The following is a 25,523-nucleotide window of genomic DNA, read 5'->3' on the forward strand; positions in this document are numbered from 1 at the left end:
GAATTTCAATGCAGAAAAGTGTGGGATGATACATTTCAGTAAGAAGAATGAGGAGAGACAACATAAGCTAAATGTACAATTTTAAAGGTAACAAGAATAGAGAGACCTGGATGTGTTTGTGCATAACCTGCTTAACAAAGCATACAGGTTTCGGGGCTTTATAAATACAGACATAGAGTACAAAAGCCAGGAATTATGCTAAACCTATATAAAACATATGCTTGTATAACCTATATAAAACACTTTACAGCCAGCACAGACTCAATCGGCCGAATGGCTTTCTTTCGTGCTGCACATTCTATGATTCCATGCCCTGTCAAAAGCTCATCTTGTCCATGAACAGAATTCGATAGTTGAAGGAATAGAGAGTAAAAGGACTGAAAAACAGAAAATGTAATTCATTGGTCTGGAATGGGACTAATATCCTCACAGAGAGATTTTCTAGTGCTGTTGGGGAGGGTTTAAACTAGCTTGTCAGAGGGATGGGAACCAGAGGGGTAGCTCAAATTGGAAGGAAGTAAAGCTGGTAACAGGAAGTAGAAAAATAGCAAGCAAAATTGGAAGGCAGACGAAACAAAGGCGAATGTGCAGAGTGTAAAGTGGGAGTTTGGTGAGTGAGGGAATACAGTAAGGGAAGTACACCTTTCTTTCCTTTTCTACCTTTTTTCAGCCTACAGCAGCTGTCTCTTACTTCGGTACAGGAGAAGAAGCTGATTGGTCAGGAACTGATGAGTTATTCTACTTATTCTAATTGTAATGAATAATTTTTAAAGTTACAGTATGGCAGGTCAGCTCGGCCAAGTGGAATGTACATCCTATGCGGTATGTGGGAAGTCATGGATGTACCACGTGTCCTAGATGAACACATCTGCAGGAGGTATCACCAGCTGCAGAAGCTTGAGCTCTGGGTTTTGGAACTCGAGCGGTGGCTGGAGTCACTATTATGCATCCACAAGGTGGAGGACTACGTGGATAGCACCTTTAGGGAGGTGGTCACATCACAGGTTAGGAGCATGCAGGCAGAGAGGGAATGGGTGACCGCCAGGCAGTCTAGGAGAACCAGGCAGGTAGTGCAGGAGTTCTGAGTCTATCTTGGTTGCTAATTGATTTTCCATTTTGCATACTGGTGAGGGTGATGATTCCTCAGGGGATTGCAGCCAGAGCAAAATCCGTGGCACCATGGGTGACTCAGTTGAACAGCAAGGGAGGAAGAAGAGTGGAAGAGCAATAGCGATGGGGGATTCAATAGTCAGGAGATCAGACAGGTGTTTCTGTGGCAGCAAACATGACTCCAGGATGGTGTGTTGCCTCCATGGTGCCAGGGTCAAGGATGTCACGGTGTGGCTGCAGGACATCCTTCTGGGGGAGGGTGAACAGCCAGAGGTCGTGGTCCACATTGGTATCAATTACATAGGTAGGAAGGGGGATGAGGTCCTGAAAACAGATTTTAGGGAGTTAGGAAGGAAATTAAAAAGCAGGACCTCCAAAGCAGTGATCTCAGGATTACTCCCAGTGCCACGTGCTAGTGAGCATAGGAATAGGAGGATTGATCGATTGAACATATGGCTGGAGAATTGGTGCAGGAGTGAGGGCATCAGATTTCTGAGGCATTGGGACCATTTCTGGGGCAGGTGGGACCTGTACAAGATGAACAGGCTACAGGACTGGAACTAATATCCTCGCAGGAAGATTTGCTATTGCTGGTGGGGAAGGTTTAAATGAGGTTGTCAGGGGGATGGGAACCTGATGGGTAGCTCAAATTGGAAGGAAGTAGACCAGTAACAGGAAGTAGAATAGTAGCAAGTGACATTAGAAGGCAGGCGAGCATCAACTAGGCTCAGAATGCAGAATAATGTCTAAAGGTTCTCAGAGGGTTGTGAATCGTTGGAATTCTCTATCCCAGAGGGCTGTGGAAGCTCAGTCATTGAGTATGTTTAAAGCAGAGATTGACAGATTTCAAAATACAAATGACATAAGGGGATATGAGGTTAATGTGAGAAAAAGGCATTGAAATGGAAGATCAGCCATGATCATATTGAATGGCAGGGCAGGCTCAAAGGCTGAATGACCTACTCCTGTTCCTATGTTCCTAAAAGACAAGGTTATCTGAATGCATGCAGCATTTGCCACAAAGTTTAAAGGCACAAATAGAAGTAAATGTGTATGGTTATGGGAATGTGGCTACAGGATGACCAAGACTGGGATATTTGACATTTAGGAAGGACAGGCAAAAAGGAAAAGGAGGTGGTGATGCACTGATAATAAGGGCTGGGATCAGTACATTAGTAAGGGAGGATCTCAGATCGGAAGAACAAAATGTGGAATCTGTTTGGGTGGAGCTAAGAAACGGCAAGGGGCAGCAAACATTGGTGGCCTATAAATAACTCCTACCAAACAGTTGTGGTAGTGTGGGGCATGGTATTAATCAGGAGATTAGAGAAGCATGTAGCATGGATAATACAGTAATCAAGGATGACTTCAATCTGCATATAGATTGGGTAAACCTAATGACCACTAATGCTGTCGAGGACAGCTTTCTGGAATGTGTTAGGGATGGTTTTCTGGAGCAGTATGTTGAGGAACCGACTAGAGAACAGGCTATTTTATGTAATGAGAAAGGGCTTATTAATAATCTTGTACATGAGTGACCATAATATGATAGAATTTTACATTATGTTTGAAAGTGAGGTAGTTCAATCTGAAGCCAGGGTGTTAAATCTGAACAAAGGAAATTATGATAGCATGAAGGGCAAATTGACTGAGATGGATTGGGGAAATACATTAAAAGGGATGACAGTACATAGGCAATGGATAGTCTTTAATGAATTATTACATAGTTAACAGCAACAATACATTCCTTCAAGGCACAAAAACCCAAAAAGAAAAGTCATTCAACTGTGGTTAACAAAGGAAGTTAAGGATTATATAAGTTTAAAAGAAAAGGCCTATAAAGTCGCCAGAAATAGTAGTAAACCTGAAGATTGGGAGGATTTTAGAATACAGCAAAGGAGGACCAAGAAACTGATAAAGAAAGGGAGAATAGAATATGAATGTAAACTAGCAAAAAAACATAGAAACGGACTGTAAAAGCTTCTGTAGGTAGGTAAAAAGGAAACATTTGGCTAAGACAAATGTGGATCCATTACAGGCAGAGTCAGGAGAATTTATAATGGGGAATAGAGAAATGGCAGAGAAGCTAAATGATTACTTTGTATCTGTCTTCACTGAGGAAGATACAAGAAATCTCCCAGAATTAGAGATCCAAGGGATTAGGGAGAATGAGGAATTGAAGGAAATTAGTATTAGTAAGAAGGTAGTATTGGAGAAATTAATGGGGCTGAAGGTTGATAAGCCCTGGGACCTGATATTCTACATCCCAGGGTGTTGAAAGAGGTAGCTGTGGTGATAGTGGATGCACTGGTGATCATCTTCCAAACTTCTATAGATTCTGGAACGGTCTTGCAGATTGGAAGGTAGCAAATGTCACCTCACTATTTATGAAGGGAGGGGGAGAGAAAACAGGGAACTACAGACCTGTTAGCCTTACATCAGTAGTAGGGAAAATGCTAGAATCTATTCCAAAGGATGTGATAAATGGATACTTGGATAATAGTGATCTGATTGGGCATAGTCAACATGGATTTATGAATGGGAAATCATGTTTGACGTACCTGTTGGAGTTTTTTGAGGATGTTACTAACAGAATTGATAAAGGGGAGTCAGTGGACATAGTATGCTTGGATTTTCAGAAGGCTTTTGATAAAGTCCCCCACAGGAGGTTGGTTAGCAAAATTAAAGCACATCGGATAGGAGGTAATTTACTGTCATGGATTAAGGATTGGTTAACAGGCAGAAAGCAGAGAGTAGAAATAAATGGGTCATTCTCGCATTGGCAGGCTGTGACAAGTGGGGTACCGCAGGGATCAGTGCTTGGGCCCCAGCTGTTCACAATATATATCAATGATTTGGATGTGGGGACCAAATGTAATATTTCCATATTTGCAGATGACACAAAACTAGGTGGAAATGTGTGTTTTGGGCAAGAACGTGGCAGATGGAATCTAATGTGGAAAATTGTGAGGTTATCCACTTTGGTAGGAGGAATAGATGTGAAGAGTATTTCTTAAATGGTAAGAAATTAGAAAGTGTAAATATACAAAGGCACCTGGGTGTCCTTGTCAATAAGTCACTGAAAGCTAACGTGCAGGTGCAGCAAGCAAATAGGAAGGTTAATGGTATGTTAGCCTTTATCACAAGAGGATTTGAGTACTGAAGTCTTGCTTCAATTATATAGAACCTTGGTTAGACCGCACCTGGAGTACTGTGTGCAGGTTTTATCCCCTTACTTTAGGAAGGATATTATTGCCATAGAGGGAGTGCAACCAAGGTTCACCAGACTTGTTCCCAGGATAGTGGGACTGTCCTATGAAGAGAGATTGGGGAAACTGGGCCTGTATTCTCTAGAGTTTCGAAGAATGAGAGGTGATCTCATTGAAACCCACAAAATATTTAATGGAATTGATGGGGTAGATGCAGGTAAGATGTTTCCCCTGGATGGGGAGTCTAGAACCAGGGGACACAATTTCAAAGTAAGGGGGAAGCCACTTAGGGCTGAGATGAGGAGAAATTTCTTTACTCAGAGGGTTGTGAATCTTTGGAATTCTCTACCCCAGAGGGCTGTGGAAGCTCAGTCATTGAGTATGTTTAATGTAGAGATTGACAGATTTCTAAATACCAATGACATGGGCTAGAATCATAGAAAGTTTAGGGCACTTTGTCCATCGTGTTTGTGCCAGTCGAAAAACGATCTGTCCAGTCTAATCCCACCTTCCATCATTTGGTCTGTAGCCCTGCAGATTACAGCACTTGATAGAATCATGGAAAGGGATAGTGTGGGAAAAAGGCTTTGAAGTAGATGATCAATTATGATCTTATTGAATGGCGGGGCAGGTTTGATAAGCTGAATGGCCTACTCCTACTCCGATGTTCCTATGTCTTCAAACCAGGTGATGGAACTAACCTAGGGAACTAAAGCCCAACTAGCTTAATGTCATTGGTAGGAAAGATATTAGAATATTTGCTAAAACATCTAGAGATGGAGAACATAATAAAAATAATCATGAATTTCTAAAAGGAGGATGAAATTGGATATTTAACTGAAGGGAGAAAAAATAATTACAGGGCACTGAGGAAAGGTGGGGGAGTGGGCCTAGGTGACTTGCTCTTGCAGAGAGCCAGCACAGCCATGACGGGCCGAATGGTCTCCTTTTGTGCTATAACCATTCTATGATTTTATGTTTAACCAAACTTATTGAATTTCCGGAAGTAAAGGAGTAAATAAGACATTTCAGAAGGCCTTTCTTTAGGTGCCACATAAAGAGATTCAAGGCAAAGGTCAGAGTATGTGGAGTTGGGGACCCAGTAAAGAATTGGTTGAAAGATATGTGCAAAAGAGAAAACAGATTGTAAGAGTTTGGAAAGTTTCTCAGTGGCAGGAAGTGGTGGTCTGCAGGCCTCTGTGATGGAACCACTTCTTCCTTGGCCTCCTTGTCTCGAGAGACAACGGATAAGCGCCTGGAGGTGGTCAGTGGTTTGTGGAGCAGCGCCTGGAGTGGCTATAAAGGCCAATACTAGAGTGACAGACTCTTCCACAGGTGCTGCAGATAAAATTGGTTGTCGGGGCTGTTACACAGTTGGCTCTCTCGTTGCACGTCTGTCTTTTTTCCTGCCAACTGCTAAGTCTGTTCGACTCGCCACTCTTTAGCCCCGCCTTTATGGCTGTCCGCCAGCTCTGGCGATCGCTGGCAACTGACTCCCACGACTTGTGATCAATGTCACAGGACTTCATGTCGCGTTTGCAGACGTCTTTAAAGCGGAGACATGGACGGCCGGTGGGTCTGATACCAGTGGCGAGCTCGCTGTACAATGTGTCCTTGGGGATCCTGCCATCTTCCATGCGGCTCACATGGCCAAGCCATCTCAGGCGCCGCTGACTCAGTAGGGTGTATATGCTGGGGATGTTGGCCGCCTCGAGGACTTCTGTGTTGGAGATACGGTCCTGCCACCTGATGCCAAGGATTCTCCGGAGGCAGCGAAGATGGAATGAATTGAGACGTCACTCTTGGCTGACATACGTTGTCCAGGCCTCGCTGCCATAGAGCAAGGTACTGAGGACACAGGCTTGATACACTTGGACTTTTGTGTTCCGTGTCAGTGCACCATTTTCCCACACTCTCTTGGCCAGTCTGGCCATAGCAGCGGACGCCTTTCCCATGCGCTTGTTGATTTCTGCATCGAGAGATAGGTTACTGGTGATAGTTGAGCCTAGGTAGGTGAACTCTTGAACCACTTCCAGAGCGTGGTCGCTGATATTGATGGATGGAACATTTCTGACGTCCTGTCCCATGATGTTCGTTTTCTTGAGGCTGATGGTTAGGCCAAATTTGTTGCAGGCAACTGTAATCCTGTCGATGACTCTCTGCAAACACTCTTCTGTGTGAGATGTTAATGCAGCATAGTCAGCAAAGAGGGGTTCCCTGATGAGGACTTGCCGTACTTTGGACTTTGCTCTTAGATGGGCAAGGTTGAACAACCTGCCACCTGATCTAGTGTGGAGGAAAATTCCTTCTTCTGATGACTTGAACGCATGTGAGAGCAGTAGGGAGAAGAAGATCCCAAACAGTGTAGGTGCGAGAACACGGCCCTGTTTCGCGCCACTCAGGATAGGAAAGGGGTCTGATGAGGTGCCGCTATGCTGAATTGTGCCTTTCATATTGTCATGGAATGAGGTGATGATACTTGGTAGCTTTGGTGGACATCCGATCTTTTCTAGTAGTCTGAAGAGACCACGTCTGCTGACGAGGTCAAAGGCTTTGGTGAGATCAATGAAAGCAACGTAGAGAGGCATCTGTTGTTCATGGCATTTCTCCTGTAGCTGACGAAGGGAGAACAGCATGTCAATGGTCGATCTCTCTGCTCGAAAGCTGCACTGTGCCTCAGGGTAGGCATGCTCAGCCAGCTTCTGGAGCCTGTTTAAAGCGACTCGAGTGAAGACTTTCCCCACTATGCTGAGCAGGGAGATTCCACGGTAGTTGTTGCAGTCACCGCGGTTACCCTTGTTCTTATAGAGGGTGATGATATTGGCATCGCGCATGTCCTGTGGTGCTGCTCCCTCATCCCAGCATAGGCAAAGCAGTTCATGGAGTGCTGAAGGTATAGCAGGCTTGGCACTCTTGATTATTTCAGGGGTAATGCTGTCCTTCCCAGGGGCTTTTTCACTGGCTAGAGAATCAATGGCATCACTGAGTTCCGATTTTGTTGGCTGTACGTCCAGCTCATCCATGACTGGCAGAGACTGGGCTGCATTGAGGGTGGTATCAGTGACAACATTTTCCCTGGAGTACAGTTCTAGGTAGTGCACCACCCAGCGGTCCATTTGTTTGCGTTGGTCAGTGATCGTGTCGCCTGATTTAGATTTGAGGGGGGCGATCTTCCTGATGGTTGGCCCAAAAGCTCTCTTCATGCCATCATACATTCCTCTGATGTTTCCGGTGTCTGAGGCCAGCTGAATATGACTGCATAGGTGTTGCCAGTAGTCATTTGCGCAGCGCCTGGCTGTTCTTTGTGCAGCACTTCTGGCTGCTTTAAGTGCTACGGATGTTAACTCGCTGGGGGCTTTCTTGTAGTTCAGCAGTGCAATGCGCTTAGCGGCTATGACAGGTTCCAGCTCTTCAAAGTGAGCTTGAAACCAGTCTGCATTCCGCTTCACGCGTTTGCCATAAGTGGTCATTGCTGAGTCATAGATGACATCTCTGATGTGGGCCCACTTGGTCTCTGCATCCCCTGTAGGAGTGTTTTGAAGGGCTTTTTCAAGTGAATTTAGAAACTTATGTAACAGCTGTGGATAAGAAATTCTGCTAGTGTTGATGCACAGGCAGCCCTTCTGCTTGGAGTGATGTAGCTTCTTTGGTTTGAGTCTAACCTTGCTGCACACCAGGGAGTGGTCGGTGTCGCAGTCCGCACTGTGGAAGCTGCGTGTGATTTGGACACCGTTTATAGAGGCTCGCCTTGTGACGATGAGGTCCAGCTGGTGCCAACGACCTGATCTTGGGTGCCTCCATGAAACCTGGTGACAGGGTTTAGTGTGAAAGAACGAGTTGGTGATGCAGAGGTTATGATAGGTACATAACTCAAGCAGTCTGTGTCCATTCTCATTCATCCTTCCAATGCCATAGCGCCCAAGGCAGGAGGGCCATGAGTCATGGTCGGCCCCAACCCTGGCATTAAAGTCCCCCAGCAGAAACAGGTGTTCGGTATTGGGGATGCTACTAGTGATATTATGGACTTCCTTGTAGAACTGGTCTTTAACTTCAGGTGGGGAGCAGAGTGTTGGCGTGTAGGTGAGTAGGTGTACTGGACCAGAGGTGGTGAGCAGTCGGATGGACAGTATGCGTTCCAAACCATTTGAGGGTGGCTCTATCATGCTGAGCAAGGAGTTTCTGATGGCGAAGCCCACTCCATGCTGTCTTGGTTCTTCAGGTGTAGTCTTGCTCTCTTAGAGATCCGCTCGCAGGGAGGCGTGTCTCCTGAAGTGCTGCAATGTCCACATTCAGTCTGCTGAGCTATTGCTCACCATATACATAAATCATTTCAACTCAGAAATTGCAATTATAGTATCAACATTTTTAGATGATACCAGTTTGAAACGGGGGTGGATATAGTTATTAAAATGGTGTGGACGACTGCATCAAAATACAGGAATAGATGAACATGCAATTCAATATGGTGAAGTGGTTTATTTTGGTGGGAAGAATAAGGAGGCTGCTTACTCCTCGGAAGGTAAGAATCAGATAGAGGCGCAAGAGATTTGGAGAAACAGATGCATAAATCGCTAAAAGTAGCAGCACAAGTTCACACGGTCATAGTGCAAAAAAACTAGAGGAATGGAATACAAAAGCAGGGAGGCAATGCTATTTATATAGATCCTCGGTTAGAATACACTTGCAGTACTGAGTGCAGTTCTAGTTTCCATAGTAAGAGTATTGAAACACTGGAGAAAGCATAGAAAATATTGACAAGGGAGTTATCAGAATTGAAAGGCTAAAACCATCAAGAAAGATCGAGCAGGTTAGGATTTGTTTCTCTGTAAAACAGAAGAGTAAGAGGAAGCCTGATAGAGATCTTGAAAATGAAAAATGGTTTGATCTGGGAGATATGGAGAAGCTGTTTTTTTTTCTTGTGGGTGAGTCCAGAGCAAGGGGACATAAATATAAGTTAGCCATTAATAGATCAAATAAAGAATTTCAGGGAAATTTCTTTTTTAATTAGAGTTTTAAAAATGGAACTTGTTGCTACATAGAGTGGATGAAGAAGATATCATTGATGCATTTAAGGGGAGAAGGGAATAGAGGGATATGAGGGAAAGGTGAGAAGAGGTCATTAAATTGGGAGGTGACTCCTGTGGAGTATAAACACTGGAACAGACTAGTCAGACTGAATGGCCTGTTTCTGTGCTCTGATTCAATATAATTCTATTTAACCTGCATCTTTCTTCAATGGACACATAGAAAAGATATCAAGGGATATGGGGATAGTGTGAGAAAATGGCATTGAGGTAGAAGATTAGCCATGATCTAGCTGAATGGCTGAGTAGGCTTGAGGGGCCGAATGGCCTACTCCTGCTCCTGTTTCCTATGTTCCTTCACTACTCCCTTTCTCTTCATATATTTATTAAAAAGTTTCGCTGTTAGCTTTGATTTCATATTGCCTTTCTGAACCTTTAATTATTTTTTGTGTACTGATGCAGCTTTTTAAAGCTCTTGTAATCTATTGGATTTCACATTTGTTTGCATTTCCTGAAGCCTTTTCTTTTATTTTGACACTGTTTGTTGACCATAGTTATTTAACTGTACATGGAGCTTTTACCTTTTTGGGTATGTAATAGTTCTGTATCATACTAAGTGTTTCTGTGAATACTTCCCACTTTACTTTATGTTTACCCATTAACAGTTCATTTATTGTGGTCAATTCATTTGTTATCCCTTCCAAGTTTGCCTTACGTAAATTTAAAACCTTAGTTTGCGTTTTCTCCATTTTCTCTCTCAAACCTAATATCAAACTCAGTCAGAATATGGTCACTGTTTGCACAATGCCGTACAAATATAGGAACATTCTACCAGATTGTCAACTAATTCTGGTTTTAGAATTTGCATCCTTGTTTTCAAATCCCTCCATGGTCTCACCCTCCCTATCTCTGTAATCTCGTCCAACTCTGCAACCCTCCGAGATATCTCAGCTCATCTAATTCTGGCCTTTTGCATATTCCCGATTTTAATTGCTCTGCCATTGGTGGCCGTGCCTTCAGTTGCCGAGGCTCTAAACTCTGAAATTCCCTCTCTACACCTTTCTGCCTATCTACCCCTCTCTCCTTCTTTAAGACACTCCTTAAAAACCTACTTCTTTAACCAAACTTGTGATCACTTATGCTAATATCACTTTATGTGGCTTGGTGCCAAATATTGTTCAATAATACTCTTGTGAAGCTCTTTGGTAACCTTTTACTATGTTAAAGGTGCTATATAAATGCAAGTTTTTGTTGTTCATTACTCAACATTGAATCCAGTTTGTTCCTTTGTGAGTTTTAAAACTTAATTATTTGAGAAAATTGTTTGGTATATATTCTAAAAATTCATTGATCTTACTAGTTGTGCTGTTCTGTTTCTCCAATTTTGTGCCAATTAAAAGCCCCATTTTAACCACATTATTTAGGCTACATGCTTCCCTGATCTCCTTACTTATATATCTGCCCCACTTCTCCATCACTATTATCAGGCGGTCTGTAGACAACACCCTCCAGAGTCTTGCATCTTCTGCTGTTCCTTAACTTTATTCATATTCTTCCTAGTGCCTGGTCACTCTTACTGACAGTGAGTGTCTTCAGGCTGTTTGACTGTGGCTGGGAAGAGTATACCAGCCATATGATCACCCAATGCCTGTGCATGTAGGAGTCATTGGATAATGATGAGTCAAAACTCCAGATTAGACTTTTCCACCCGTCTGTGGTCCAGAGATGTTTGAACCTTTTTTGGCATGCACCACCCCCAACCATCCCTCAGAACCCCCCCCCCCCCTCTTCAGCACAGCTCCAACTGAGAGGGCTGTGGGTCTGCTATACCCATGCCTTTGAGTCAGGAAAATTCCAGGTTCAAATCCCACTCCAGGACTTCAACATGAAATCCAGGCGGACACTCCAGTGCAGTACTGAGGGAGTGCTGCACTGTCAGAGGTGCCATCTTTTTAATGAGGCATCAAACTAAGGCCCATCTGCACAGTCACGTGGACATAATAGATTCTATGGCACTATTTTGAAGCAAAGCAGTGGAGTTATCCCTGGTGTCCTGACCAACAGCACAAAAAACTGATCTGGTCATTATCACATTGCTGCTTGTGGGATCTTGCTGTGTGCAAATTGACTGCAGTGTTTCCTACATTATAACAGTGACTACACTTCAAAAACGACTTCATTGTCTGTAAAGCACTTGGAGACACCTGGTGGTCATGAAAGGCGCTATAGAAATGCAGGGTTCTTTTGGTTTAGGATTGTTTGTAGTAATATGTTATCATTCAAACAGCGATTTGCAGCTGATGTCATGAGCTTATTGATTCAGGGCACTGTGGAAAGGAAAAGAATGATTATCAACCTTCACTGACCTGAGGCACTGAGCACTCGCTCTCTGTGTTAAGATTCTGGTGGGAGCTGTCTGCACACAGATATATTGGTGGTGGGGGGGTGCACAGTGTGGGGGTAATTATAAATACAGAGAACAGCAAAGAAAATAGCAAAACCAATGTGGCTAGAATGGAACATTTTACTTTTCCCTCAACCTGCAGATAAGTCACGTCAGCCATCCATCCACACCCTCCCCACCCAATGTTTAATATTCATTGTTCAAACAGAAGTGAAAGATGTCAGAGATAAAAAGGAAAATGGGCAAACACTGAATCAGAAACGTTGAAAGTGCACAGTAGGTCTGGCAGTAACTCTAAAAGTGCAGTTACTGTTTTGGGACTGAACCCTTTGTCAATACAAGGGAATCGCGAGCCAAAACGTTAACCCTTTACAGATACTGACAGGCCTGCTTATACTGTTTGAATTAAAGTGACAGCAAGTTACCCAAAGAGAAATTTAGATGAGAAAGGCCATTTAGCCCATCTCATTCATCTTTCTGTAAGGGAGAGGGAGGGGAGTGGGGGAGGGGCAGAGGGAGAAGAGGGAGGGGAGTGAGGGAGAGGGAGGGGAGTGGAGGAGAAGGAGGTGTGTGGGGGAGAAGGAGGGGAGGGGGAGGGGGGAGGGGGAGAGGGAGGGGAGGGGAGCGTGCGGGAGAAGGAGGGGTGTGGGGGAGGGGGAAGTGAGTGGGGGAGAGGGAGGGGTGTGGGGGAGAGGGAGGGGAATGGGAAGAGGAAGGGGAGTGGGGAAGAAGGAGGAGTGGGGAGGGGAGTTTATGTGGGAGAGGGAGGGTGTGTTTTTTTTCCAATTTTCCTTCTGACACAGTGTTACGACCAGGTGAGAGAGAGGTCTGGGGTCCCTCTCAGCCTTCACCTGGTCTTACTGTAACAGGGTTTAATTTTAAACACACCGTGTTTTTAAATCCCCCTTGGTGAGTCCTTGTTCACCACTTTCCAATTATAAGGCCAAGAAACCAGCACAAACAGGCTTTCTTGGTTTTAAAGATGATAAGTTGAAATTTATTAAACTTATACTTAAACTCGAATTCGGTTAACGCCCACAGATACATGACACGCCCATGCTAGCATGCATACACGATACACACATGCAAATAGAGACAGAAAGGAGCCCAAGAAAAATGAAGTGGAAAAGTTTGAGGCAATATCTGAAGAGTTTTTGTTACAGTTCTTCGAGCTCACTGTAGAGTTCTTGATTGTAGGTAGATCTTGCTTTTCATTGGGGCCCAGTGTTTTTCTTAAACCTTCTTCGTTGTAGGAGACTTTTCTCTTTTGGGGTTCATGTGTTTTCAGTGGATTCAGAGGCTTGTCAGAAAGAAATGGGAGCAGACAGTGGGCGGCGCAGTGGTTAGTACCGCAGCCTCACAGCTCCAGTGACCCGGGTTCAATTCTGGGTACTGCCTGTGTGGAGTTTGCAAGTTCTCCCTGTGACTGCGTGGGTTTCCGCTGGGTGCTCTGGTTTCCTCCCACAGCCAAAGACTTGCAGGTTGATAGGTAAATTGGCCATTGTAAATTGCCCCTAGTGTAGGTAGGAGAATGGTCGGGATGTGGTAGGGAATATAGGGTTAATGTAGGATTAGTATAAATGGGTGGTTGTTGGTCGGCACAGACTCGGTGGGCCGAAGGGCCTGTTTCAGTGCTATATCTCTCTATGACAGGAGAGATCTTCTCAGTCCAGGAACATTCTGCTTTCTGCCCAAACTGTTTGTTTGTACAAATTCAAAAACCTCAGGTTGCCCAGCAGGTTAGTCATGTGACTAGTTGGTTTGACCATGTGTATTTGGCCATCTTCACAGTCAACCTGGAGTGCGAGCTCCCACACTTTCAATGTCTGGTGATCAAAAGTCCATCGTGAGTTGAATGTGTCAGGGAATGGTCCTTTGTCCTGTTAATATACAAATGTCTTTCCTTCCAAGATCTGGCAACTTTTTTTTTAAAGCAAGTTTTTTCTTCACTCCAGTAACAGTTTAAAATCAATGTTCATGACAAAATTAATGTGCCTCATTCTTGGCAGGTGGGGCCTAACATGCCACACCGTGTTCTCACATCTTGGCCCCCTCTGCACGGTGTCCAGGGTTTCTGTTGAGCCTGCCTCAGTGACTAGACCTGACTCTATTTTAGGATCTGATTCTTGACCCATCCCAACTGCCCTTTTCTGTAATAATTTCCATTTCATTTTACAGAGATGTACACCAAGTTAAGCAAAGGTGGATCTGGACTCTATTTGACTGCAGCTGAGGTAAGGAAGACATTTGTATCTCTCTACTACCAACTCGGAGTATTCTATAAATCTGCCCAAGTCACAGAGTTTCTCATATGGAGGTGAAGGCTTGAAATTCCGCAGTGTAGGTTTTCCCTGATTTCCCGAGAGACAGGTGGAAACCTTAGAGCAAGGATGTAACTGGCTGTCCGAGTTTAAGGCAGGAGGTCGGAGAACCCACCCATGGAATTCCTAGGCCTGGATTTGGGATGGTTTTGAAAGCTTGAAGTTGAGGACAAAGCCTTCAGACACTTTCATGGTTAGGTAGATATATTGGAAGCAGTTTTATTCTTGCTACTGTCCCTGTTCACGCCAGAAAATACGTGGTGGTAATGGGACCACTATGGCGCAGAACACAGAGCCGCCATCTTACTGCTGGTTGGCTGGTCTTCAGGAGGACCTAACTTTAGGTGGCCAGAGCTGCTGCCCATTAAAGGCCAGTGGGTGGGGGGGTGGGGGCTGGTGGTGTGGGGAGGGAGGCTAATGAATATATGCAAATCAGGTCAAATTATGTTGTCAAGAGAGGGGTTAGAACATGGAACTCACTACCATGAAGAGTAGCTGGGGAAAATAGTATGGCTGCCTTGAAGGGAAAGGTAGCTGAATAGATGAGGAAGAGAGGAATAGAAGGACATGTTGGGCGGAATCTTATAAGTGCCGCAGCATTCCCAACAGCAGGACTGGATGTTTTCGTAACTTCTGCTCCCATCACAAATCCCATTTCCCACGCAATTTTGTGTTTAAATTAGCCATGCAGCGACAGGCAGGTGAAACACATGGGATCATGTGGTGGGGGGGCCTTTCATTGGTGGAACCCGTCGTTACTATCCCAAGTACCGTGATCACCACGGATATGAAACAGCCTCGAGGAGCATCAGCCTTCCTTTCATGTAGGTATCTTCAGAATAACGCAAATTGAAGCTTTTACTTCAATCAAAATGATTTTGTCTCCCTTACTTTGTGTAAGTCGCCACCAATTTGATATCATTTATTTTCCCTACAGCCAAAGTGAATCAAATGGCAACCAGCAGGCAGCGTCCTGCCCCACGGTTCAGCGATGCCTTCCTGCAGGTTCTCCTCCAGACTGTCAGGGAAAGATGGGAGGTCTTTTTCCCTGCAGATGGAGTCCGAAGACCCTCACGCCTGATGACTAAGGCGGCCTTGTTGGAGGCAGCAGAGGAGGTTTTGAACCGTGGAGTGATGCGCAGAACCTGGGTTCAGTGTTGCAAACGGATCAATGACTCTCAGATCAATGAGGGTAAGTGGTCCTGGTGAAGCTGCTCCATTGATTTCTGTCATGGCTAGGTGTCTTTAAGGCAGAGGGTACACAAGGACTGCAGTGGAATGCGTGAGCAGCCTTGGTATCATCTACTAAATGATGAAGATTGGCATTGTTTATGTGATTGGGTGTATCATGTGAAAGCCACTGTGGAATGAGTGATGTTGATGCATGTAATGGTTGTGATGTCATTAAATCTACACTGTCTCCTGCAGGAGACATGAAGCTACAACCAGCACGAGTGTGCTAAGATGGGCGTAGGGGTCCCTGACATCAGGCTGCTGACCCCGGCTGAGGAGGAGGCCTCTGAGATCGTGAGAGAGGAGGGAGGCAGGGTGTGCAGAGATGGTGAGGCAGGAGCCACAAGGATGAAGTGTCATCTCTGTTCTTGCAGCCATATGTGGAAACTGAAGGAAATTGTGCCCGCACTCGAATAGCAGAATGCTGCGTGGCCAAGACTCCTCCTCTAGGGCAGAAGAAGAAGCCAATGCCCCAGAGGGTGCACCATCACCTGCCTCTCCTGTCAGCGTAGATACATTTACACAGTCCGTGGGGGGGTTTAGGATTAGAGTGTGGGTCACAATCTTGTGGTCATGACAAAGACATGTCCCAGCAGCTGAGGGAACATGTGCCAGCCAGGTTCCCTGACAATCGGAGGGCAGCTAGGAACCAGGTCCCTGCTCAGCCCCACACTCATGATGATCCTCTGTTTGTTGCTATGAGAAATCTGCTGGATGTGCAGCAAAGCCATGTGGAAAATATGTCGGAGATGCCTGAGGTCGTGCGTGGCTCTGCACCATGGAGGGGTCCATGCAAGACATGACATCTGCCATGTCCCAGGCATTTGAGCGTATGACTTCCTCAGTCAAGAGTTTGGCAAGCTCCGTGGTGCATCTGGTTGAGCACTAGAGCCATATCCTCTGTGACCTGCACTCCATCGCTGTTGCCATGGGCTCCATGCAGCAGTCTAAGCGAGAGGGGGACAAGGAGCCTGGACCTCCCTCCAGCTGCTCCTTTCCCTCAGGGAGTCAGGCAGGTGCCATTGTGCACACAGTTGGAGGAGGAGCACGTGCCAGCTGCCCCGGGGCCTTCCTCTCAGGACTCCCCCAGGGTAAGTGACATTTCATTCTCCCCCCTCGACATTGACCCCTTACCTCCAGCAGGCGAGCACACGGGGGATACTCGAGCACCAGTGGGAGGGCACCACCAGAGGACACCCACCACGGTCATCCACAGCAACAGGGCAGCCCACTGAGCGGACTGCCTCCACCTCAGCTGCTAATGTCGGGTTAGCACCGAGACGGAGTGGCAGGAAAAGAAAATTTAAACTGTTTTGATCACGAAGGTGGCACAGGTGCTGTACAAATTGTCACGATTGCAAAGATGTACTAAAACATTTTTATTTCATGCAAAATTTGATCCACAATCAGCTTGGTTACAGATGGATAGAAAGAGTTTATTTGGAGGCCTATGGCAGGAACGCAATGATGTTTGCCAAGTATCTGAGGAAATGTCCAGTGTCCATATCTCATTGGAATTTGAGCCTTCACTCTTCAATGATGGCTGTTTTCCTATTGATGATTAATAACCTTTTCCAATACTGTCATGCCTTACTTTTGTTTTCTACAGTCATAACTTAACGCTACTTGCAATGATGTGTAGTCGCATTCATCATATCTCATGGATGATTTCAAATGCCAATCACATGAAAATGCAGTCAGGCTTCGTTAAGATTGCACAGATGAATAAGAACTCATGCAAAAGGGAATTTCTGTGGGGAATTGTTACGTTTCTCTTCCCTACATTCCTTGATGATGTGGCTCATTGTTGGCTGAAATGTGCATAAATGAGGTTCTCCCTGATGTACCATGTGTGTCTCTCCGTGGCCCTCATATCGATGATGGCATCATTGTCATTGTTGTCCTCCTCCTCACCCTCCTCATAGTCATCCTCATTGAGGAGGATGGTGTTCTTCCTGTTCCTCTGCCTACAGAGTGTTGCTGGGTCTAATTGCAAGGTTGTAGAAGGCACAGCAGACAATGATTATTCATGACCCCCTCTGTGGTGTGTACTGAAGAGCCCCTCTAGACCAGTCAAGGCAGCAGAATCACTTTTTCAGTATGCCAGCGGTGTGTTCAATGATGACTCTGGTGGATGCGTGAGCAGCATTGTACCTCTCTTCAGCAGTGCTTCAGGGATGATTGGTGTCGGAAACCATGTACAAAGCGGGTAACCCTTGTCACCCAGAATCCAGCTGTCAACTTCAGCTGGTTCGTCAAAAACTGCTGGCAGCTGTGAGTTCTTCAAAATGTATGAGTCATGACAGCTCCCTGGGAAATGTGCGTAAACATGCATAATTCTTCTCCCGTGGTCACAAATCAGTTGTACGTTTAAAGCGTGGGAGCCATTGCGATTGACAAATACAGCATGCTGGTCCCAGGGAGCTCTAATGGCCACATGAGTACAATCGATCACCCCTTGCACTCGAGGGAACCCAGCAATGACGGCAAAAGCTGCAGACCTTGCTGCCTGGCTGTCCTCCTCTGCAGGTAAGTAGATAAAATCATTGGCACGTCAAAAGAGGGCATTGGTCACCTCTTTGATGCCCCTATGGGTTGCTGACTGTGATATGCCACATACGTCACCTGTGGATCCCTGGAAGGACCCGCTGCAGAAATATTGAGGGCAGCAGTCACCTTGAGGGCAGCTGGCATGGGATTCTCATCGAAGCCAAGCAGTTGCAGGTCATGCCACAGGATCAATACAGATTAGACCCTGACTGCTATTTTAACCAATGGCCTGAATGGCAAGCTTACAGAGGAGGCTAAGCCATAACAAGCCCAAACAGATAAGCCTTTTTACTTTTTTTTTCTTTGGTGGCCATTTCATGTGACGTCCTTAGACGTCTCTGGCATTTCCTCTCCGACATTTGTCCTCGTCCTGAGGATGCGATGACGTGCTCGTGCCTGTCTTTGATAAAGCTGTTCCTGAATGTTATCATTCGGAGCATCCTCACCACCTTGATCTGCCTGTTGCTGACGCTCAGGCATCATGAGTTGAGGGAAAAGAGCCTTCCTTAGTTGGTCCCTTTGCCCTTCTTTCCGTGGTATTGGACAAATAGGGTGTATGATATCCATGTCACTGTGGTTTTTCTGAACAATAAATAAGCAGAGTGTGGCGATTCAGCCTTCTGTTGCTAGTGAGCTGAAACATCAAGGCAATGATCAACTCCTTTATATCAGCTTCAAATTACAGCCAGGTAGAAGACACACCCACTATCTCCTCCCACTCTGCTTGCAATCCTTGAGTAACGATGTGGTTTGCATTATCATTGCAGAAAATGGTGCGTGTAGAATTCAGGGCAAGTCTCTCCAACTTCCAACCTCCTCCTGCAACCTTCCAGCCTGAACCCATCACCCTTGACCCACCCAATGTAACTGTCACCCTTCCCTCTGTTACCACTGAGCCTCCCCCCATTATCATGCACAATGTATTCACACCATCCATCCCCCCGTTCCTACTCTCATTACTATCGACATGCTGACTCTTACCCTTGATCCTCCTCACATTGAACTGATCATTGTTGACAAGTCCCGTTCCCTATGATGTTGTCGAATACCCACCCATTAGTCTTGACCTTCCCCCTACAGAATCTATTTGCCTGCATTGACTGTGACCATTCCCTCTGCTCACCAGTACCCTCAATTTGCCCCACAGATTCCCGACGTTGACAGCACTCATCCCTCCCTTTAGGCCCTTCCCAAATATCTTCACACTGTACTGATCTAATCCACCCACCACCCCCACAGCCGACAACATGCATCTTCACCATCAACATCAACCATTCAACAACCTGGACGCTCCACTCCATCCTGCCCTGCTCATCGATGACCCGATCAACCTGAGCCTTCCCTCCCCAAGTATCCTCCCCTGCTCCTCCATGTACACACACCCATGTCTTCACCGCCATCCCCTAAGAAGATTCCCCTTGCTGGTGTCGAGCCTGGAGGCAAACATCCATTGTAATGATGGCCTAGAGGCAAACATCCATTGCAATGATGACCTTGAGGCAAACATCCATTGCAATGATGACCTTGAGGCAAACATCCATTGCAATGATGACCTTGAGGCAAACATCCATTGCAATGATGACCTTGAGGCAAACATCCATTCCAATGATGACCTAGGGGCAAACATCCATTGCAATGATGGCCTAGAGGCAAACATCCATTCCAATGATGACCTAGGGGGCAAACATCCATTCCAATGATGGCCGAGAGGCAAACATCCATTCCAATGATGACCTAGGGGGCAAACATCCATTCCAATGATGGCCTAGAGGCAAACATCCATTGCAATGATGGCCTAGGGGGCAAACATCCATTCCAATGATGGCCTAGAGGCAAACATCCATTGCAATGATGGCCGAGAGGCAAACATCCATTGCAATGATGGCCTAGGGGCAAACATCCATTGCAATGATGGCCTAGGGGCAAACATCCATTGCAATGATGACCTAGGGGCAAACATCCATTGCAATGATGACCTAGGGGCAAACATCCATTGCAATGATGGCCTAGAGGCAAACATCCATTCCAATGATGACCTAGGGGGCAAACATCCATTGCAATGATGGCCTAGAGGCAAACATCCATTGCAATGATGGCCTAGAGGCAAACATCCATTGCAATGATGGCCTAGGGGCAAACATCCATTGCAATGATGACCTAGGGGCAAACATCCATTGCAATGATGACCTAGGGGCGAACATCCATTGCAATGATGACCTAGGGGCGAACATCCATTGCAATGATGACCTAGGGGCAAACATCCATTGCAATGATGACCTTGAGGCAAACATCCATTGCAATGATGACCTTGAGGCAAACATCCATTGCAATGATGACCTTGAGGCAAACATCCATTGCAATGATGGCCTAGGGGCAAACATCCATTGCAATGATGGCCTAGGGGCAAACATCCATTGCAATGATGGCCTAGGGGCAAACATCCATTGCAATGATGACCTAGGGGCAAACATCCATTGCAATGATGACCTAGGGGCAAACATCCATTGCAATGATGACCTAGGGGCGAACATCCATTGCAATGATGACCTAGGGGCGAACATCCATTGCAATGATGACCTTGAGGCGAACATCCATTGCAATGATGGCCTAGGGGTAAACATCCATTGCAATGATGACCTAGTGGCAAACATCCATTGCAATGATGACCTAGGGGTAAACATCCATTGCAATGATGACCTAGGGGTAAATATCCATTGCAATGAGGGCCCAGGAGCAAACATCCATTGCAATGATGACCTAGGGGCAAACATCCATTGCAATGATGACCTTGAGGCAAACATCCATTCCAATGTTGACCTAGGGGCAAACATCCATTGCAATGATGACCTTGAGGCAAACATCCATTCCAATGATGGCCTAGGGGCAAACATCCCATCCAATGATGACCTAGGGGAAAATATCCATTGCAATGATGGATCAGGGGAAAATATCCATTGCAATTATGACCTAGAGGCAAACATCCATTGCAATGATGACCTAGGGGTAAACATCCATTGCAATGATGACCTAGGGGTAAATATCCATTGCAATGAGGGCCCAGGAGCAAACATCCATTGCAATGATGGCCTCGGGAAAAACATCTGTTGCAATGATGACCTAGGGGCAAATATCCATTCCAACATTGGTGTTAGTTTAGCAGCTGAGCTCAAGAGAGAAGAGCACAGTCCTGAGACTCAACTGCACAAATCCGACTGCTGCACGCCATGTTGAAACATTCATGAACTGGGTGGCATGGGAACATTGCTCGCCATTCACTTAATCTGGCAAAGGACTAAGTTGTAACTATACATAGGTTAATGAGTATTCTTCTTCTTCTTCTTTGGGCCTCCTTATCTCGAGAGACAATGGATACGCGCCTGGAGGTGGTCAGTGGTTTGTGAAGCAGCGCCTGGAGTGGCTATAATTCATGTTATTTAAATGAATGCAAAGCTGCAATCCACCATCGCGCTGGGGGAACCCCAGAACGCTGCAAACCCGCCGCCGATTTAATTCCTCTAAAATATCCCACTGTTGGGAATCCAAATAAACACCACTCGCCTAATTATATCAACACGCAGGCCAGCAAATCCGCTGTGGCAGACAGTATAAAATTCCCCCCATTGATGGGGTGAGATGAAGTAGTGTGGAAGGAGGTTTGTATGGAGCATGGACTAGCTGGGCCGAATGGCCTGTTTCTGTCCTGTAAATAATAAGTAATTCAATGTAACGCCATCTCTGCTCTTGTTGCCACTATCTCATCTGCGAGTCCTTTCGACCTTGGCTGCATCTTGTGCTGTGGGACTTTGGTCATCACCCAGATTGCTTGATAAAATGAAAAGAATCTCACCGCACAAAATTAACAACACTTCCAGGACGATAGAATGCTGTCCAATTTCTCTGTGAATAAATTGGTTTCAAGCTCAGAGGTACTGGTTTAATAGGAAACTATTCAACGCTGACTAATTGCATTCCACGGATGAGCTTCCCTTGGTCCCAGCAGTATTTGAATCATGTGAACTATGGAATATTTGATGAACAGTCTGCCCCCCAGGGTATAGGATTTAAACATAAATCTCATGCATATCAAGAGGAATAATTTGCTTGATCACCAGCCTGAACCTGGTGGGACATAATGTGTGAGGCATTTGTGTGACATCAGCCAGCTAGCCAAAAAAGAAAATCATCCAGGTGGCTGATCCGAGGCAGCTAGTCACCCTCCGACCAGTTATTGCTATGGTGATTACTGAATACCAACCCTAAAACTCAGTGCCTCAGTGCACAGGTGCTGCAAAGTCCTCGGACACCGAACGAAAAGCTTTCTATTCACCTACTGCTTGCAGCTGGTAAACTCTAAGCTAAATATAAAGATTTACCTCATCTGCTCTTGTAATCATTTCAGCCATTTACAGCATCCTGCTCTATAATCCTTGATCCAGTTCCTCAGTTTGACAGTGTCCTGCTCTATAATCCTTGATCCAGTTCCTCAGTTTGACAGTGTCCTGCTCTATAATCCTTGATCCAGTTCCTCAGTTTGACAGTGTCCTGCTCTATAATCCTTGATCCAGTTCCTCAGTTTGACAGTGTCCTGCTCTATAATCCTTGATCCAGTTCCTCAGTTTGACAGTGTCCTGCTCTATAATCCTTGATCCATTTCCTCAGTTTGACGGTGTCCTGCTCTACAATCCTTGATCCAGTTCCTCAGTTTGACAGTGTCCTGCTCTATAATCCTTGATCCAGTTCCTCAGTTTGACAGTGTCCTGCTCTATAATCCTTGATCCAGTTCCTCAGTTTGACAGTGTCCTGCTCTATAATCCTTGATCCATTTCCTCAGTTTGACGGTGTCCTGCTCTACAATCCTTGATCCAGTTCCTCAATTTGACAGCATCCTGCTCTATAATCCTTGATCCAGTTCCTCAGTTTGACAGTGTCCTGCTCTATAATCCTTGATCCAGTTCCTCAGTTTCTGAAGTCTAAAATGAAATGAATTCCCACCGAATGGATGTGACCCATTTCTTGTTTTACTTGTCGCCCGCTTTTGTTTTATTCTTTGCTGGGATGTTGGCGTCACTGTCAAGTCCAGCATTTGTTGCCCATCCCTAATTGCCCTTGACAACTGAGTGTGTTTCCCAGACCATTTCGATGGGTACTTCAGAGTGAACCTCATAGCTGTGGGTCTGGAGTCACATGTCGGCCCGACCAGACAAGGACAGCAAATTTCCTTCCTTAAAGGACTTTAGTGAACCAGATAGGGTTTTACAACCATCAATAATAGTTTCATGACACCATTCCTGAGACTAGCCTTTAATTCCAAATTTTTATTAATTAGTTGAATTTAAGTTCTACCAGCTGCTGTGTTGGGATTTGAACCTATGTCCCCAGAGTATTAGCCTGGGTCTGTGCATTACTAGCTCAGCGACATTACCACTATGCCACCATCTCCCGTTCCTTGGTTTGTAACGTGTTCAGTGATTCTAGTTTTTAAACGATTGTGAAAGTGCTTCCATCTGATTGGTCAATATGGACAAAGTCCTCACTGCAATCTCAATGTTCTGTATTTCTCCTTCATAGTGGATGCTGCTCACCACGTATTTGTGAAAGAAGTTGGATGGCCACTTCCCAGTTTGATCTCTGTTATTGGACGATTTTCTGAGTGGAAAACAACGATGGGCTTTGATTTCTCTGGTAGAATGAGGCACGTGTCCATGTGCAGTAGACAGTGGCTGGCATTTTAGTGAGAAAACCATGGCAAAGGACAACCCATACATGTTTTAGAAGGAAATGTGGTTACAGTTTGGATGCTCCGCCTCTGGATGGACCTTGCACGTATCATCTTTACAAAGAACACAAGAGACACAACACTCCAAAGAGATGCCAGTGAGTCCTGCCCTTATCCGACTAATGGCTGATGTTCTTGTTTGTTGTCTTGACTGGACTTCGATGTATGGCCCTTGTGAACTGAACTTTCAGTAGACATAAAAACAAGAAATGCTGGAAATATTCAGCAGGTCTGGCAGCATTAGTGGAGAGAGAGGCAGAGTTAACGTTTGGCAAATATTAGAAATGTGAAAGTTTTTAAGCAAGTAAAGTGGGGGCGGGGCAAGAGATAACAAAGGAGAAGGTGTAGATAGGACAGAGGGTCGCAGAGAATAACTGACCAGAAGGTCATGGAGTAAAGGCAAAGAATTTGTTAATGTTAATACAATGTCAATACATTAACATATGTTTGCCTTTGCTCCATGACCTTCTGGTCGGTTATTCTCTGTGACCCTCTGTCCTATCCACACCTTCTCCTTTGTTATCTTTTGCCCCACCCCCCACTTTACTTGCTTAAAAACTTTCACATTTCTAATATCTGCTAGTTCTGATGAAGGGTCACTGACATGAAAAGTTAACTCTGTTTCTCTCTTCACAGATGCTGCCAGACCTCTGAGTATTTCCAGCAATACTTGTTTTTATTTCAGATTTCCAGCACCTGCAGTATTTTGCTTTTATTGCAGTAGACATCAGTTTCAGGCCCAAAGGTCCAATGGTGCTGGGATGGTTGTTTTGTATTGTCAGATTTTTTATTACTCGAAGATGCAAACCTCAAGTTGTACACTGCCGATCATGGAATGATTTGGAAAAGGGAAAATCAAAGTTTTTTAAAAATAAAGCCACACAAGAAACAATGAGATGAAATTCAAACTTTCACAAGCTGGGATCTATGAAAGTGTCAAAATCTACCAAGGTAAAGGAACAGTGAATGAAAAGTGAAGTTATCAAGGCAACAATTGATGGTTTTCTGAACTTTGCTGTTTTAGCCTGAGCTGTGAGGCTATATTGGGCCTTGACTCTCAGTTGAATACGTTGGGGCAGCTGCCAATAACTGCCATGCACTGAGAATCAGTTTATCCACTTCCATCGGATCAGGAATGCTGTGGGGCCGGCTAGAGAGTACCCAGCACTAAAACAAATGTTTACGTCACCATTTTGGTGGGTGCTGCCTTCCAGGCCCCATCCATGAGAGGACAGCTGATAGGCCCATCCCGACATCGGCGACATTCGGAGCAGACAATTGGACGGTGGGCCTGAATGCAAGCATGAGGCCACTTGTTAACATAAACAAGGGGCCTAACACCAGTATTAGGTGACCACCAGAGATGCCACAAAATTCACCCAAACAATTACGTCGTCGGACATATTTCAAGTTTCTGTCAGATACACAACATAGCCCCACCCAGACAGCAGGAGCAATATATGCAATTCATAATTTTTATCAGTCAGTCCCAGAGAAACAAAATCAGTTTGTGACCCACTGAAACACCCAGTCCCAGAGGAGAAAGGACAGTGTGTGACCCACTGTACCACCCAGTCCCAGAGGGGAAAGGACAGTGTGTGACCCACTGTACCACCCAGTCCCAGAGGGGAAAGGGCAGTGTGTGACCCATTGTAACACCCAGTCCAAGAGGGCTGGAAATTTCTGATCCTAAGGTGCGATCAAATGGCACTGAGGACCCGTTGGGTTTTGCGGTGTGTTTTTTAATTGCCTTTGCCTTATCTTGGGAATGTTTCTTTTGCATGGTTTCTTTGTAAATACTGTTGGCATTAGAGAATTGTTGATCGTTTTGATTCTCAGGGTAATGTGTTTGTGTAAAATTGTCCAATTCTGGCTTGGCGGGTTTATGTGTTTAAA

At 45.3% G+C, this 25,523-nt stretch overlaps 1 protein-coding gene across 1 annotated transcript in view; it reads left to right on the forward strand.

Annotated features, from left to right (window-relative positions):
* LOC137367174 (calpain-14-like) overlaps nt 1-23,880 on the forward strand; it is a 105,148-nt gene extending 81,268 nt beyond the window's left edge. Inside the window, exons 23-24 of the mRNA XM_068028610.1 lie at nt 13,926-13,981; nt 23,420-23,880. Of these exons, the coding sequence (XP_067884711.1) occupies nt 13,926-13,981; nt 23,420-23,446 (83 nt within the window). The 3' untranslated portion in view covers nt 23,447-23,880. The remainder of the gene's footprint in view (nt 1-13,925; nt 13,982-23,419) is intronic.
* Nucleotides 23,881-25,523: the final 1,643 nt, after the last annotated feature.

This window comes from Heterodontus francisci, chromosome 3 (genome assembly GCF_036365525.1).
Source record: "Heterodontus francisci isolate sHetFra1 chromosome 3, sHetFra1.hap1, whole genome shotgun sequence".
Taxonomy (NCBI): domain Eukaryota; kingdom Metazoa; phylum Chordata; class Chondrichthyes; order Heterodontiformes; family Heterodontidae; genus Heterodontus; species Heterodontus francisci.